The following is an 18,396-nucleotide window of genomic DNA, read 5'->3' on the forward strand; positions in this document are numbered from 1 at the left end:
CTCACTACTGGCACTCTTTGGGTACAAAAATCAACTTCTTTGGGAAGAATTTTTTACTTTTATTCTGTATAATAAATCTTCAAGTTACATGCTACATCTAAGGGACTTTATATAAAATAAAAATTAGTTATTCCTTTAAATATGGAATAACTAGTGGATTCATGGAATAATGAGCATTTCTATAGCACTTTAATATTTGCAATATACTTTACAAACATCATTTCATCCTCACAAGAACCCATGTTAGTGATAAAGAAACTGAGGAACAGGTGAAGTTTACAAGTTATTCATAATTCCTATCTTTGAATCTTTTCACAATCCACAGCACTTAAATGTACCATTTATCCTCCCATTTAATCACAGCATATCTCTTATTACAAGCAACTAACTTAGTCTAGTCTCTAATTAAATACTGATGAATCTTGTACTAGGACGGTATTTCCCTTACTCATATTATCTATAGCCTAGCTTTTTAAACTGTGGTTCGTGACCTCATATAGGTCTCATAACTGAATGTGGGCATTGATTGTGACATGATTTAATTATTAGTAAATGTTTGGTTTGCATACCTATTTTATATCCCTATATACTGGGTTCATGTAAAGATTTCTCACTAGAAAAGGGGTTGTAAGGGAAAACTTGAAGAAGTCCTAGTCTACAGTGCTGGATACTTGAACACCCAAAGATTCAATTATAAATTTTAAAACAGTATGCAGATTCCTTGAAGAAATTTCCTTCCCTTAGAAGAATGAGTCAAATTAAGGCACCAATATTCAGTCATAACAACAACCAACCCTCTTTCTCTTCCATCTCTTTCCATATGACTGATTTTTTTTTTTATTTGTTAGCATTTGGGCAGAGAGAAGAGATAAAAGCAATTTTATTTAGTTATTGTCTGATCCCTTTATGATAGTGTGGGTGAAATAGAACTAGCAACTGTCTTAGACTAATTGTGATATAAGTTATAATCTGTTTTGAGAGACATGATTTGACATGTGTGCCATGTTCTATGAGTTCTACCATATTGCTTAATCGTCCTCATATAGTTTTATTTAAAAAAATTAAAACTACCTTCAAAGACGAAGGAAAAGAAATTTTCAAAAAATCTATCATATCTTTATGCTTCATTTATATGAACAATCAACTTGGAGATTTATAAATTCTTCAGTGAGCTTATATTGTAAGAAATATTTGTGTAATCAAGAAGACATGAATTCAAATCTATTCTCAGATCCTGCTCTATGACCCTGAATAAGTCATTTAGATTGTTTGCCTCAGTTTCTCCAACTGGAGATAATAGCATTTAGTAGTTATTCCTTCAGTCCCTTCTCTTCCTCTTTCCCTTCCTTCCCTCCTCTCTCTCCTTCCTTTTTTCTTTCCCCCTTCCTTTCTTCTTCTTCTCTTTCTTTCTCAGAATTTCTCATAAGCTAAGGGATTCCATTAATTTCATCTCTAAATATCTTAAAGGGTAAATGTCCAGACAAGAAGTAATAGTGGGATAACTGTATTAGTGTCTAGTTCTTATAAAATAAAACCTAGCTCCTCTTGTGTTATAAATAAAAACATTTTATTGAAATTTCTCTCCTTTCTCAAAATATAAGGTAAACATCTCATTTAATTAACCTGTGAAACACAAAACACTTCAAGTGATTTCAAATAAGTTATCTTTGAATAACATAATCAAAACGATCAGGATTTCTACCATCTCTTTTGAATTAATATTGGAAATATATAATTTGGAATTCCTTAAGAGAGGCCACCAAGAAAATATCTATTCTACTAAATGAATCATGTCAATGATTGTGTAGTTTGAATAAAATCAACAAAAATTACTTGGTTCAAATGCTTTCCCCTATGTTTCAGATGACTTATGTAGCATTCCTATTGTTTAAAAATAATGGGCAAAGTCTTTATCCAAAATGTTTATTTTCTATTATATTTTAAAAGCCTTTATTATTTGTTTTCTCAAATCTTTTATTTTTAAAAAAATTTTATTTTTAATCCATGGAATAAAATAAACTCTTCCATAACATAGGGAAATTATCTTTTTTATTTAAAGCTTTTTATTTTTCAAAACATATGTGGACAATTCGTCAACATTAGTCCTTGAAAAACCTTGTGTTCCAATCCCCTCCCCCTCCACCCCTTCTCCTAAACAGCAAGTAGTCCAATATATGTTAAACATGGTAGAAATATATGTTAAATCCAATGTACGAAAACATATTTATACAATTATCATGTTGCACTAGAAAAATCAAACTAGTAAAATAAGAAGCAAAATAAAATGCAAGCAAACAACAAAAAGTGAAAAATGCTATACTGCGAACCACATTCAGTTCACATAGTTCTCTCTCTGTCACTCTACTTTTTGAAAAGAAAGCATTTACTATTTCTGCTTTCTTGCATTTAATTTTGAGGTCTTTATGTCCTAATATATGGTCAATTTTTGAATAGGTTCCATGAACTGCTGAGAAGAAAGTATATTCCCTTCTATCTCCATTCAATTTTCTCCAAAGATCCAATATACCTAAATTTTCTAATATTCTATTTACTTCTTTAATTTCTTTCTTATTTGTTTTCTGGTTTGATTTGTCTAATTCTGAGAGTGCAAGGTTGAGATCTCCTACTATTACAGTTTTGTTGTCTATTTCTTCTTGCAACTCTCTTAACTTCTCCTTTAGGAAGTTGAGTGCCATACCACTTGGTGCATATATGTTTAATATTGATATTGCTTCATTGTTTATGCTACCCTTTAGCAGGATGTAGTTACCTTCCTTATCTCTTTTAATTAGATCAATTTTTACTTTTGCTTGATCTGAGATAAGGATGGCTACCCCTGCTTTTTTGACTTCACCTGAAGCATAATAGATTTTGCTCCAGCCTTTTACTTTTACTCTATATGCATCCCCTGCTTTAGATGTGTTTCTTGTAAACAACATATTGTAGGGTTCTGACTTTGATCCAGTCTGCTATCTGCCTCCTCTTTATGGGGAGTTCATCCCATTTACATTTACGGTTAGAATTACTAAATCTGTATTTCCTGCCATCCTAATAACCCCAGATTGTGCTTTACTTATTCTTGCCTCCCCCAACCCTCTTTCCCCTTTTTAAACTTATGTACCCCTCTTGTATCACGATACTTATCCTCTTTATAATCCCTCCCTCCCCCCCTTTGAGTCTTTCCCCTTCCTTCCCTTATTACTCTTTTTCTTTTCCTTTTCCTCTCCCCGTTTTTAATGAGGCGAGAGAAATTTTCTCTAAAACAAATGTCAATTATTTTTCTTTGAGCCAACTCTGATGAAAGTAAGATTCACACAATGTTCCTCCCCTCTCTAAATTCCCTCAGATATGATAAGTTTCCTTAGCCTCTTTGTGGGATGTGGTTTCCCTCTTTTATCCCTCCTTCCCACCTTATTCTGCCATCATCCCTTTTCCATATCTACTTCCCTTTTTATGTTCTATCAGTACAATCAAATTATACATGTATTCTTTTGTATATCCACAACAGAAATACAATTCTCAAGAGTTATTTTACCTTTTCTGCATCTCTTGAGTTCTATTCTTGGAGATCAAATTTTTGTTTAGTTCTGGTTTTTTCTTCAGAAACAAATGGAATTCATTTGTTTCATTAAATGTCCATCTTCTTCCCTGGAAGAAAATGCTCAGCTTAGCTGGGTAGTTTATTCTTGGCTGCATTTCAAGTTCTTGTGCCTTTCGTAATATCATATTCCAGGCCCTTCTTTCCTTTAATGTAGAGGCAGCCAGATCTTGGGTGATCCTTATTGTGGCACCTCGGTATTTAAATGGTTTTGGCTGCTTGTAAAATTTTTTCCTTAATCTTATAGTTCTGAAATTTTGCCACAATATTCCTTGGGGTTTTTATTTTAGGGTTTCTTTCAGAAGGTGTTTGATGAATTCTTTCAATGCCTATTTTACCTTCTGATTCTATTACATCTGGGCAGTTCTCTTTGATGATTTCTTGTAAAATAGTATCTAGGCTCTTTTTTTCATCATAGTTTTCAGAAAGTCCAATAATCCTCAGATTATCTCTCCTAGATCTATTTTCCAAGTCTGTCGTTTTTGTGAGTAGATAATTCGTGGTTTTTTCCAGTTTGTCATTTTTTGTTTTGCTTGACTGATTCTTGCTGTCTCAATGAATCATTAGTTTCAATTTGTTCAGTTCTAATTTTTAAAGAATTATTTTCTTCAATAGCTTTTTTACTTCTTTCTGTATATGTCAATTGAGTTTTTGAATGTATTGTTTTGGTCTGTGGAATTTTTTCCATTTCACTAATTTTTTTTTTAGTGAATTATTTTCTTTTTCCAATTCACAGATCCTACTTTCTTGCGTGTTCTTTGTCTTTTCAATTCACGGATCCTACTTTCTTCGAGTTCTTTGTCTTTTCAATTCACAAATCCTACTTTCTAGTGAATTCTTTATTTTTCAATTCACAATTCTTACTTTCCTGAGATTTTTTACTTTTTCCAATTCGTATTTCAGGAAGTTGTTTGCTCTCTTGTAAGGCTTCTCTTTCCTTTCCCCATTTATCTTCTAACTCTCTTTTGAGACTTTTAATGGTCTCTTCTATGAGAGCATTATGTAAGGAGGACAGTCTGATGCATTTTGCTGTTTGAGGTCTCTTCAGGTTTGCTGACCTGCTCTTTTCTGCATAGAAGCTGTCGATTGTTCTTTTCATCTTTTTATTCATGTTTTAAAGCCTTTAGGGTAGGTCTCCTAGGCAAGGGGTTACCAGCTTCCTCTGCAGAGCAGGGAAAGATGTAAACCGATTTCTGAGCTCAGGTATGGGAGTGCTCTGGGTGAGAGTTTTCCTTCCCCAACAGGAAGTGGATTCAGCACTGGCCGAGCTATTAAACTGCTTAGTAGGGCTGAGTGGATTATCGATTGCCCTGGGCTAGAGACTAAGTGGTGAAAGTGTCACCGCCCAGGCGGAGCCTCTTTTGGGACTGTGAGTATAGCAGCTGACTGCAGAATGCAGACCGCCACAAACTCTGCCTAGCGTCTCTGCCTGATGCAAATCGGCCCTGGAAAAGCTCTATGGCCCCAAGCCGAGCTCCCCACTGCGCAGATTGGAGGCTAACCTGGGCTGCGTCCTCCTGCCGTGCAGGATCACAACTGCCCCAAGGAGAAGCCCCGTCTGCGGGTTGGGGCTGCTGGCCTTGTGCTGAGATCTGTGCCTTCACCCTCGGTTTGAGACTCTCCTCGGAACCTAATTTCTCTCCCCGTCTGCGCCGATCTCCCCCCTGGCCCAGGAACCAAGCTTTTTTTGGCGAGACTGCAGATTTTCTTCGGCCGGTGAGTTCTACTTCTTATCTTTACGAATTGTAGCAGTCAAGACTATTTTTGAGGCTCGATATAATATTGATAAAGAGGGTAAGAGAAGAGCTTAGAAAGTCGCGTGTGACTTCTCCGCCATCTTGGCTCCGCCCCCCCCACTCTACTTTTTGAGCCTCATTCCATATGACTCCTTTTTCTACACTAGCCTTAATTTTCCTCATATATGACATTCTATCTTCCTGCTTTTTATGCTGGTCAGGCCCCCATCTCCATTCTTAGAATCCATGGTTCCCTTCAAAACTATTCAAGCAAAACCTTCCATATGAAGTTTTTCTTCATTTTCCCTACTGCTAGTTACTAATCTATCCCCAAATTTCTTATTGTTCATTTTGTATATATTTATGTATAGACAGAAAGAATAGAAGATTTAATTTTGCTTATTTGTTTATTACCAAGATATAATCAGATTGGTAGAACAAAATGTTGCCTTGAAGACTTGCAACAAAGTGCTTTCCATCTGTATGTCCATTTACTTTTTGGAAAACCTTGTTCAATGACCAATGTTCAAATGTTTAAATGACCCTGTTCAGTGTTCAAACATCAGAAAAAAAAAATAAACTGTGGGAATATGTACCATAATGGAGGTAATCAAGTGATGGAACTAGGTTTGGGGATCCCTGTTTATGGTGTGGTCCTCTCTAGATGTTTCCTTTTAAGGATAGCATTGTATTGATTGCATCAGGATCCCAGACATTGTATTGATTGCATCAGGATCCCAGACATTGTATTGACTGCATCAGGATCCCAGACATTGCAGAGTCTTCTAGAAGAAATCTGTAATCTCTCAAAAGGAGTTTGCCCTTCCTGTGTACACAGGAAAGGCCACATAGATGAAGCATGTCTTACAGATTTCAACATTCATTAGAATGGACAATGTAAAGCTCATACAATATGTATATCTGAGTCAGAAAATACAGATAAATACATGGGACCAGAGTTGAAAAAGATGTGGAGGGTGCTTTCAGCAAACTGAAAAGCACTTTTATTCTTCTTTCTATAACATTAACCCTTATTCCCCCCTTTTTTAATGCCAACAATTTTGGTGTTGCTATATGACAATGAGACCTACAATGCTAATTCTTTGAAGAACTAAGAATGAGGATTACACAGAGGCCAAGGAAAAGGAGCATGGTAAGGATTAGCAGGCAACATATAACCAATGAGGAACTCTGAAGGAGTTCTGAAGGAAGAACAGGAGGAAAAGACATCACAGAATTGTATATTGGCAAGAGAAGATGGGTTTGTTATATGATGGAGGCAGGGATGAGGGATGTATGGCTAGAGAAAATCCTTAGTAGCTTCAAAACATGAGAAAATGATAAAAGCCTTTAGTGTGGTAAGTAAACTTCAAGTGTCAAACTTTTGGAAGGACATGAATGACAGTTCTATATAACAGGCAGGCATGGATAGCTTGGAATATATATTGTTAGAGGGAACTCGAATCCAGAAAATCACAGATACTTTTGAGTATTTAGGAATATGTTATCTCCTCCAATAAACTCCTAAAGGGCAGAAATTGTTTCATATTTATCTTTGTATCCCTAGTATCTTACATAGTATCTGGTACATAATAATTGACTCTTATTCAATTGTGTCAAATTCTGTGTGACCCCATTTGAGAGCTTGGCAAAGATACTATAGTGATTTACCATTTATTAATCCTTTTCTTCTCCAGCTCATTTTACAGATAAGGAAACTGAGGCAAACTGGGTTGTGACTTGCCAGAGGTCACACAACTAAGTATCTGAGGCTGGATTTATACTCAGGTCTTTCTGACTTTGGGCTCGTGCTCTACCAATGGTGCCACCTAATTGCATTAATAGATTCTTAATAAGTGCTATTGATTGGCAGGCACTATATTTGTGGTAATAAAGAACTACAAGTAAAGTTAATGCTCTTGGATTAAGAAATGCCTAAAATGTTGTGGTAGATGAATATAATAGAATATCATTATTCAGTGAAGAAAGATGAATGAATTCAAAAACACAGGAAAATTTGTAAGAACTGATACAAAATGAAATAAACAGAACCAAAACAATATATATGATGACTACATTTAATAAATCTTTTCATTTTTATAGTTGAAGTCAGACTGATGGTTTGGGGGGACATGTGACAGTAACCCTACGTCACCTGGCTTTGGGAGTATTATAATTCTACATATGGTGCTGGCTACCAGATAAAAATCTGTTGGTCAGTAATAATAGTTTCTGAGATGATGAGGAGGTCCATCCCAGACTAAACTATAAAATTCAATAGGTGCATACCAGACCACTCCTCAATTCTACATCTAAAACCTAGCATATCAGTGTCAGAAGCACCAGATCTCTATCTTTTTCCTATAAATCTATCTTTCTTGCTGATGGTTCTTTGCTATTTTTTTTTTTTTAGAATTTAGCCTGCTTCAATTGATGTTACAATTATAATAAACTTTGCCTCTTGACTTGGAGATGAGTTCAAGCCTCAAAATTCTTTTGAGATACCTCACAACACTGGTCTGTAACTCCAACCTTTTAGGGTCTCCTTTGTACCTCAATTTTGTTTTTAAGCATCACATAACAATCATTAGAAAAGATAAGGAACATATCTAATAGAAACAATAGTTTCTGAACTTACTGCAGATATTTAATTAGGATTGTGATCCTTTCCTCAATCTGTTTCCTCACCTGCAAAATAGTGATAATAGCATCTCTTTTCCCTTTGTGATAATCTCAGAAGTATCTTCTTTGTACATAGTTGTTTGAATGGTATCCTTCCTTCTTCATTTGAGTTCAAGTTCCTTGAGGGTAGATATTTTTTTTTTTTTAAGAAGAGCACTATTTTTATATCCCCAGTGATTAACACAATTGGCACAAAATACTTAATAAATGCTTGTTGGTTTGACTTGATTTTCAGTGAGAACCAGATAACAAAAAAGTGCTTTGCAAATCTTAAAGCACTATAAAATGCTATTATTGAATAACTTTAAAAAAAAAAAGAGATTGGAGACTACTACTAGGGTATAATGTTACATATATTGTCAAAGGAAGTTACTGTATGTTATGTTTTTAATTTTTGTTAAGGGAAGATTCAAAGTTGTGTTTCCTGGCAAAGGAACTACCCCCTTTCTGTGGGGGTAGTGGTATATGTCCAGAAGTAACTGTTACAAAAACGATGCTTTTTTTGTTTGTTTAATTTTGGCTTGGAAAAGTCAATAGTTGAAAACTGAGTTTGATTCTTATCTCTGTTCTGTAAACTTTTGTTTCCAAAAAATTAAATTTGGCAAAAATCTGCCACTACTAATGCTTTTTTTGGAAAGACTCTTAAGACATTTGGCCAATTACCTGACCTCCCTGGGTCTCTTTCCCCATTTGTAAAGGGTAATTGGGCAACTTCTCCGTTTCTTTCTAAATCTAATTCATTTAGCATTTTTAGGGACAAATTGAGTACAAACAATCGATTCCCTGTTCCTTGTTCTTTTCAGGAAAACAAGGTATTTGGTAACTTCTTAGGTCCTTTCTGAATCTACTTCATTTAGTATTTTTAGGGGCAAATTGGTGAATATAAGCAACGGATTCTTTGTTAGCCTGTGAACCTCAGAAAAGCAAGGCTTGCCTTTCCTCTCGAAGCACATCTCTTATTTCCTCTGCCACTAATCCTTTCCACCAGCTATAGTATGGTGCTATTCAGTAATAGTTTATGTAGCTTTTGCCAGACCATTCCCCACAATGCCTAGGGCAGTACTTGGGGATCTGCCACCCGGTAAATTCTACTCTTCTTCTTTCTCTTCTTCCTACAGGCAAGACGTAATTTTGTACTGTAATTTTGTACGTGCCGGACGCCACAGTTAATTGTTGTGCTACTTGTTTTATTTATCCAGATCTGTGACTGTTGAGGCTATAGAAATATTGCTACGTCTTTCAGGACACTGGAAAGTTAAGCGTCTTTCCCAATTTTTTCCAGCTGGCATCAAAAGCAAGATTTGAATTCTTGATAATTCCAAAGCTGACGGCCTCTTAAACAGATTTAAACACTGAAAAAACTATTTTTCTAAGAAAAAAAAAAAAGAAATCTGGAGCCCTCAGCCCTTAGTTGTCTTTCACTTCTCCAATCCAGTTTCCCTTCCCTCCTTACGTTCTCAAAGGTTTGGCCACGCAAGTGCGCATCGCCCAGCCTTTTATTAAAGGTGACTGCGCAGAGCGCGCGGAAAAGCACGTGTTAGCGGGGCCAGGCAGCCCGGCCCCGCAGCCCGGCCCCGCAGCGCTCCGATTCAAAGCGGCGCCTCCTTTTTGGGCAAGCCCCGCCTCCTTTTTGGGCAAGCCCCGCCTCTCTCCGCACCGGAGGCGTGGCTCCGGCCTGCGGTCGGCTGCTCTCGGGGCCCGGAAAGGCCGGCGGCCTCGGAAGTCTGGGGAGCGACTGGCTAGCTTCGGGCGGAATTCTGAAGCAACCGGTCAGTCTTTCTTTTTTCTTTGTCGGGGTACGAGCCGATCCCGCCTGCTTCTCCTGTGGCAAAAAGCTCCGGCTTCCCTTTTCCGAACTTTCCCCCAACTCTCCATCTCTTCTTCCCCTCCCCCCCTTCTCTCTCTCACGTAGGGCGTCTCTAGCACAGGCCCCGCCCCTTCCCGCTGCCCCGCGGAGCGTCTTTGCACGCTGCCTCTGTTTGTGAACTTCATTCCTTTACGCTCCCTCCCTCTCCCCACCCGCCTGCTGATTAACCCCTTCCTCCCCTGCTCTCCATGGAACGTCTTCCGATTTATTCAACCTTAGAACCTGATTTCCTGCTAAGTAAAGAGGATGATTACCTGGTTACCTGCTTTAAAAACAAAGCTTTTCTTTCTCCGATTAGAACGTGGCGTGCACATTTACTTGCTTTACTTCTTCCATAAACTTTTTTGTTTTGGGGGGGTGAGGTTGCTTAGAGAATGAGTGGAGGCTAATAATCCTCCCCCCCCCCTTTTTTTTTTCCAAGAAAATTTTATTCACACGCGCTTGGGATCTACAAAAAGCTTAATTTGGGAAGTTTTTTTTTTTTTTAATAATAGTTTTTAATTTTCAAAATACATGCTAAGGTAGTTTAAAACATTCTCCCTTGTAAAACCTTGTGTGCCAAATTTTTCTCCCTATCCCCTTTCCCTAGACTGCAAGTAAGTCAATATATGTTAAACATGTGCAGTTCTTCTTTACATATTTTGGGGGCTCTTTTTTTGTTTGTTTGTTTTACCATTTTTTTTTTTTTATTATAGTAACTTTTATTGACAGAACCCATGCCAGGGTAATTTTTTTTACAACATTATCTCTTGCACTCACTTCTGTTCCGATTTTTCCCTCCCTCCCTCCACCCCCTCCCCTAGATGGCAAGCAGTCCTATATATGTTAAATATGTCGTAGTATATCCTAGATACAATGTATGTGTGCAGATCCAAACAGTTTTCTTGTTGCACAGGGAGAATTGGATTCAGAAGGTAAAAATAATTGGGGGCTGTTTTTAGGCAAGATTCGCTTCAGATTGTTCCTTTGTAACTAACAAACACACAGTGTGGATAAAATCAGAGCACTGTATATATACATTCACGTGGTGAATGTATTTTAATGTAGGGTAATAAAAAGGAAACCTTTTTTTTCTTTCAAGAGAGCCACCACCCTGAGACTTGCTCACTGATGGACTGTTTGGCTTGCCCACATAGATCTTGTGTTGCCAAGCCAATTCTGGCTTTCTGCATGAGTCACTTCTGCCTCAGAGAAGGCGGTATGGCCTGAAAAGTCCCCATGATGTTCTCTTTTGTGAGAAGGGCCTTGAGTTAGTTGCATTTTTCTTAAAGTTGAATGTCGTAGGATTTAATCAGAGTTCCAAGAAAGAAAAAAAAAAGGTCTTTTGAAGCACTGTTAATGCAAGTAAATAATCAGGAGTAGGGCGCAGTGAGGTGAGAGGAAAAAAGAGTACTGATGATGCCAAAAGAAGGCGTTAAATGGGGACTACAGTCCTGGCTGCTGCCAGTCTGTGAATATGCTCACAGGGTGAGCATACAGAATATGCTTCCATCTTTCCTGAAGGCTTTTTTTTTTTTTTTCTTTTTAAAGAGAAGCTGGTCATTAAGTCTCCTATAGCAGTCTAATTCTGCATCTCAAGTAGCTTCCCTCAAAGTTGTTGCTGGTTGGTGCCCAGATGTACTTTTCAGATAATTTAATCAATTAATAGTAAATATCTTCCTACTTGCCTTGCTGGTTCATTGGCACCCAGGACAAAAAAAAAAATAACATTTTAAATTCTGATTCAGTTTCCTAACCTCTGTTACTTTAATCATTTATTCCTTTATGAACACTGATCTTAACTAGAATATTCTGGTGGCAAGAGGGAAATTTTTATTCAATTGAAGAAGGGCCAGTTATTAAGTGCCAATGAAATTCAGGCACTGTGCTAGGAAATGGTAAAAGACAGACTTCACTTTTCCTTTCATCCCATCTCTCACCCCCTAGTTATTGTCCTCAAGAAATTTCCATCCTACTTGGGAACAACATTAGCATGTAGGTATGTATGTACATATACACATATATCTATACATATATGATTATATATACACACAAAGTTCATTAGCAAGCACAAGCTGCTTGTTAGGATATGTTTATGTTATGATTAATTGACTGACTCACTTCCTGTTGAAAGTGGAAGGAATTCTGTGACATTCCTGAATCCTGCCAACTAAAAGGCAGTAATCAGTGTTTTGCTGGAAGTATAATCTAGTTAGTTGTAAATAGGTAATCATCAATCAATCCAATATTTATTAAGCACTTCCTAGGTACTATTCATTGACCTGTATAGTAGGGATACAAAGACAAAAACAAAACAGATTCTGCCTTCAAGCTCGATGGCTAAGTGCATAGAGCATCAGCTCTGAAGAAAGTTCAACTGTGGCCACAGATGTTTAACACTTACTAGCTGTATGACCCTGGGCAAATTAACTTAATCCCAATTGCCTGGTCAAAAAAATAAAAAAGTTTACATTCTAACAGGCACACATGTAAGTGTGTGCAAAACACGCAAAGTAACATTAGAGGAAGGTATTAATAGTTGAGAACTGAGGGACACTATGGGATGACTCATGCAGAAAGCAGTTTTTGGAGTGGAAGTTTGATGGAAATGAGGTTTAAGAGGCTGAGCTGAGTAGACAGCATATTCTAGCTATTATGTTCATTTTTTTTTTTTAATGTCAGTATTGTTTATAAGGGTTTTTTTTTTTGCAAAGATACTGGTGTGGTTTGTTATTTCCTTCTGTGGATTAAAGCAAACATTAAGCTCTTCAGAGTCCCACAGTTAGCAAATGTCTGAGGCAGAATTTGAACTCCGGTCTTTTTGGCTCCTGGTTCTATCCGATGTGCCACTAGAATGTAAGGCTAACAATTTGCAAATATGTTGGGCCAGAGATAGTGTTGAGTGTTAGGGACAAGAAAGCCAATTTGGTTAGACTACAAAAATGTGTGAGTTCATATAATGAGTTCAATACTCAGTTTAGGTAGATGGATCCAAGTTATGAAACTTTTAAAATGCTGAATAAAGCAGCTTATATTTGATTTTAGGGGTAACAGGTAGCCATTGGAGTTTTTTGATTAAGGGTGTGACATGATTAGATCTAAGGTTGAGGGAAATTATTTTGGTGTCTAGATGAGTGAGATTTGAGTTGAGGAGAGAGTGAAAGATCACATAGGAGTATATTGTTGTCATTGTAAAAAATTTTTATATACATCTGATTACATGATTACACCATGTTAAACACTCAACTATGAAAAATTATATGGGTATAGTCTGGACAAACTAAAATAGTCCATTTTTTGCGCTGTTTACTGTTGGAATCCTTACAAAGTGTTAAGCCATTAGAATTGATAGAGACAATAATTATCTAATTTAGCATGGTTCAGTATGATTGATCTGATCCTACAAGGAGATGTTATGGGCCAGAACTTGAAACAAGGTACTAAGTGGAATTGAGAAGACAATGTTTAAATCTAGTTTAGAATTGATTTAATCCTACAACAAATAATGGTTATAAATAGTGATGTAATGATTGGTGTGTACTCAGTGTACAGCTTACAAGGAAGAAGCTCTCAGGGCCAGACACAGAAGCCCAGACAGAAGCCCACTCTCGGAGGCGGGGACAGATTCATTCCATATTCTACCTTTGTGCTGGCTGGAGACATTTGGAGGGAGCTAGGGGCTGAAGCTCAAGACTTTGAAGGACACAATAAAGGACTGGATTTTATCAGCTGGCTGCATTTGAGGTGATTATTACTTTGAACTAAAACTAAGGCTGCCTCCAGAAAACCTCCTCAAGAAACCTGCACCCAGAGAACCATCATATATTATACAAAAGAAGAGAACACCACAGTTTACTATTTTTAGTTTTCAGTTTAAATGAAATAGTGCATTTGTGAAATTGATTATTTGTAGTTAGATATCGTTAATTTGATAAAGTTTTTGTTTTGTTATAATGCTCATACCCTTGTCTAACTTTTATAGGAGTAATGGCACCCAAAAGGCAAGAGAAATCCAAACTTCCTGTTCCCCTCCCAAAAGGCATGATTCTCAAAGATACAGAAGGAAAAACATGGCAGTTGGGAAACATGATCGGTTCTGGAGGGTTTGGATTAATATATTTAGGTAAAGTATCTGTGGCAATTATCAAATGTTTTTGTATTTGACTATAGTTTTATGTGATTGGGAAAAAAAATTCCAAGTGGACATTTTGAAATAAGTAGGCAATTCAAAAACCTGTTTTATATAACAGTAAAATACCAACAAGTATTTAGTGAAATCTCAAGTTCAAGAGAAGATATCTGAGACATTGTGTTAAGACCAAGACATTGTGTTAAGCTTCCAATTAGTAGGGCAGTTATAATGAAAGGACAAAGAAACAAACAAACAAAAAATGCAAAAGGTAGAGGATATTGCCTTTCTGAAAGGGCTAATTCTGGAATAGAAGTTGACTTCCATTCCTAAGAAAATTGTGGACAGATAAATATGAGCCTGCATTGTGATGTGATAATCAGAAATGATAATGAAATCTTGTTTGCATTGACGGGTATGTTTTCTAGGAATTGGGAGGTGAGAGTTGCACTGTGTTCTGACCTTTCTGTGTTCATCTAAAGTTTTGTGTTCAGTTCTTGGCACCATGGATTGAGAAGGATATTGATAAGCTGCAAAGTGGCTGAAGGAGGAGGGAGGAGGGAGGAGTAAGAAAGAAGGAGGATAGGAGGTGGGAGGGCAGTCAGGATGGTAAATGGCTTAGAGTCCTTGTCATATAAGGATCAGTTGAAGAAAGTAGGCTCATCTTAGAGAAGAAAAGATTCAGATTGTGCAAGACAGCTTTGTTAAAGATTTGAAAGATTTTCTGGGGAAGGAAAGATTAGATTTTTTTTTTCTGGTTAGCTCAACCAATAGATGGAAGGTGCAAAGGGGTCAATTTAGAAATTTTAGATGTCAGTAAAATTTTCCTGATAAGAGCTGGTGACAAAGTTGCAGGAACTATGAGAAATACAATGATTATTTATGTTTCTAGAAGACTGATATTGAAACATGTTATCCGTTATAGAGAGGCAGAATGAGACAAGTATATGTTTGTGTATAAAATATGAAGTAAACAAAGATAAGTATAATATCTATGTCCATCTGTCTGTTATTTAAAACTTGGGAGAAATTTGTTTCATTTAACCATGGATATTTGTTATGAAAATTTTGCTTTTCCCCCTTAGTTCTTACATCTTTCAAAATGACTTGTTTTAATAATGTTGTTGTTAGATTAGTTGTTCTCTTGATTCTGCTAATTTCATTTTTATCAGTCTCTAAAAGTTTTCAAAATCATTTATTATTATAAAACTTATGTTATAATATAACATTCTCTTGTTCTACTTGCTTCACCTTATATCAGTTCATACAAGTCTTTGTATTTGCTTTGTAATCATCTATTGTCTCATTTCTTACAGCACCATAATATTCCATTACATTCTTATATCACAGCTTATTCAGTTGTTCATCAATTGGTGGTACTTATTCCCTTACTTTCCAGGTTGTTGTTTTGTTTCAATTTGATTTTGCCCCCACAAAATGGGATCTTATAAACGGTTTTTACATGTGAGACTTTTTCCTTTCTTCTTTTTCTTTAAAAATATATATTTTGATAACTGTATTTCAACACAATTGACTTTCTTTGTAATCCCATATATTTTACTTTATTTAAAAATATTATTCTGAGAAGTCTACAACATTCACCAGATGGGTAGAGAGGGCCATGGCACAAAAAAAGATTAAAAACTCTTAAACTAGAATTTTATGAACAATCAAAGACAGGTTCATTGACCTCAACTCTGCAAAACTTTTTTTTTAATTGAGTAATTTTTCCTCTTCCATGCTGAAGCATCTTATGTATTCTTTACTTTCTAATATCTCAGATAATGGTTCACATTACCCACTTTTTTCAGTACCTAATGATATCTTCCATCTGGGCCTTGTGACTTGAACTCAAAAATAGTAGTTATGGGCTCTCTTGTTTTCTCCAGGCTCATTATGCAGAATAACTCTTAGTCCTTTTTGTTCTGTTTTTTGTCTAAAGTCATTCTCCTTGAAAGAAAAACCAAAACCACAGTTAAGTCTTGATTAATGAGAATAATGAATCTTCTGAAGTAGTCATGTTTTCAGATTCACATTATTCCAAGTTATAATTATGTAAAATAGGGTAATTGGTTCCAGCCTAATGCATCTATATGGCATGAACTCCAATAATGCGACCATTTTGAAAGATTCATTATTCACACTAATTGGAACCTAACTATAAATAACACCTTCTATACCTATTTCTCTGGTTTGAAAATTATATAAGAAACTCCAAAGAAAAAGCATCAAAGAGGAGGTGTACATATGATTTTTTTTTTTGATACATGCTTTGTATCACATTTAATTCACGCATGTATCCCAGTAGCAAAATATTTTAATACAGAACCTATAGAGGCAAGGCAAACATCAATCTCCAATTAATTTTCAGTGTTTTATTATCATTCAGTATTTTATTATCATTGTAAGACCATAGTTTGATTTCTCTTGTAAGAGAGGAAATACATTTGTTTAGCAGATATTTCATTTGACTTCAATTGTTATTGTTGTTATTATTTATTTGGATAGTCAAATACAGTAAGATTCCTGTTTGTTATTTTCACTCTGAGCACAAATATTACATATATTCCAGGTTCGTCATTCATTTATCCTAGATTGTTAAGTAGTCTTTGTATCAAATTGTTTCTTGAAAAAAATGTTTATTGATGACCTTTTTTTAGTTTAAAATCATTTCTTGATATATGTGAACTTTCTTTCACCTCCAATACACACATCCAACGTACCCTTTCTAATAAAGAAAAAGTTAAATAAAACCAATCAGCCCATCTAGTGTGGCAGTGTATATACAGCTTTCCATATACATATTATCCCTTTAGGTATGTTTCTTTATCTGTTCTCTGGGACCAAGATGTGTCATTCTACTTACACAGAGTTTAAGCTTTGTTTTAGTGTTCCTTGTGTTTGAATTATTGTAGTTATATATAAACTATGTTATTCTGCTTACTTCACTCAAGTTTTCTTTTATGAAACATTTCCAGATTCTCTCTGGTGAGATTTAGAAAGTAGACATCAGTAACGTTAGAGAATGTGCATATTTGAGAGGCTCTCAAAATGGGTTTAGCTGTTTTGGGAAGAGGCCAGATATTTCAGTATCTCTAATGAGACCAGTATCTTCAGAATATCCACTTTCTATCAGAAATGATGCTAATAAATTATAGAGAGAGTCAACTGTTTGGTGAGGAGCCATCAGTAATAAATCCATCAAACTGATGTTTTGAATGGCAATTTTCAAGATGTACAAGCTAATCTGTATGGAATTACATAAAGTTTCTATATTTCATCTTTATTCTTGTCCTCTTGTATGTCAATGTACTACATGAAGAAGAAGCCAATAAATTCAAGTTTTTCTCAATACTTTTGTGCCTGATAACATTCTTTTCAGGTATGACTCTCTCCAAAATATGTTGCTTTGGCAGGTACTTCATCAGAATCTTTTGCCTAAGGCTGGGAATAAACTAGCTGCTATTTCTCTTGCATTGTGCATGTTCAACCATCCTCTAGCTTTGAGATCAATAAGACCCTTCAGTAATCAGCATCTTACAGAGAAGGCAAAGGGGCAAGGAAGTTTTGATATTTACAGTCTACTTAGAGTGATAGTGTGCCTGTAGCATTTGTAGGAAAAATTGTCGTGTGAGGAAAAAAATAGTCTGAATACAAGAACAAAGCCTGGGTTCTTCTGATGCTTTGTAAAGGAGGAGAAGGAGAGAGGGAAAAAGGAAAAAAAAGGAGAGAGAAAGGAAGAGGAGAAAAAAATAAAATGACTTAAGGGAACGGAAAAATGACTATGACCTTAGTATCAAATGAGAAAAATAATTTTGTAGAACTCTAGTATAGGAGAGAGATCTCTGGCCAGTAATGTTGTGGAGTTTAGCAAACTTTGTCATTTTTTTGTCTTAGTGGAAACCTTAGATTCTTTTGATAGAATGCTGATTCAAGTTTCTTGGCCTTAGAGGAGAGTGATCAGGATCTCCATCAGACAAGTTCTAGCTTCCTCAGTCTATTTTTATTGTGGTTCAGTCCTTATATTTGATTCTTTGTGTCCCCATTTGGAGTTTTCTTGGCATGAATGTCAAGGTGGTTTGCCATTTTCTTCTCTAGCTCATTTTATAGAAGAGGAAATGGAGGCAAACAGGATTGAGTGACTTGTTCCAGGTCATGCAGCTAGTAAATGTCTGAAGCTAGATTTGAACTCGGGAAGATGTGTTTTTTTTTATTCCAGACCTGAGACACTATCCATTTCACAGACTGAGCTGCCCTCAATCTGTTATAAAGCATTTGTAAAGCACTTTCTCTTTATGATGTGTTATACTAGGCACAGAGGATACAAAGACAAAAATGAAGTGATCTTTGCCCTCAAGTACCCCACATTTTATTGAGGGAAACAAACATGTCCATAAGTATTTAC

The 18,396-nt window shown here is 36.1% G+C and overlaps 1 protein-coding gene across 4 annotated transcripts in view; it reads left to right on the top strand.

The window, feature by feature from the left end:
- Positions 1–9,653: 9,653 nt before the first annotated feature.
- VRK2 (VRK serine/threonine kinase 2) overlaps positions 9,654–18,396 on the top strand; it is a 90,954-nt gene continuing 82,211 nt past the window's right edge. The window contains exons 1-2 of one of the 4 annotated variants that reach the window (XM_003758264.4): positions 9,654–9,785; positions 13,845–13,985. In XM_003758264.4, coding sequence (XP_003758312.1) covers positions 13,850–13,985 — 136 coding nt within the window. In that variant the 5' untranslated portion in view covers positions 9,654–9,785; positions 13,845–13,849. Of the gene's footprint in view, positions 9,786–13,564; positions 13,607–13,844; positions 13,986–18,396 lie in introns of those variants that run through there. The other 3 variants (XM_031950508.1, XM_012540200.3, XM_012540202.3) reach the window with 3 other exon arrangements.

The sequence above is a fragment of the Sarcophilus harrisii genome, chromosome 2 (assembly GCF_902635505.1).
Source record: "Sarcophilus harrisii chromosome 2, mSarHar1.11, whole genome shotgun sequence".
NCBI lineage: Eukaryota > Metazoa > Chordata > Mammalia > Dasyuromorphia > Dasyuridae > Sarcophilus > Sarcophilus harrisii.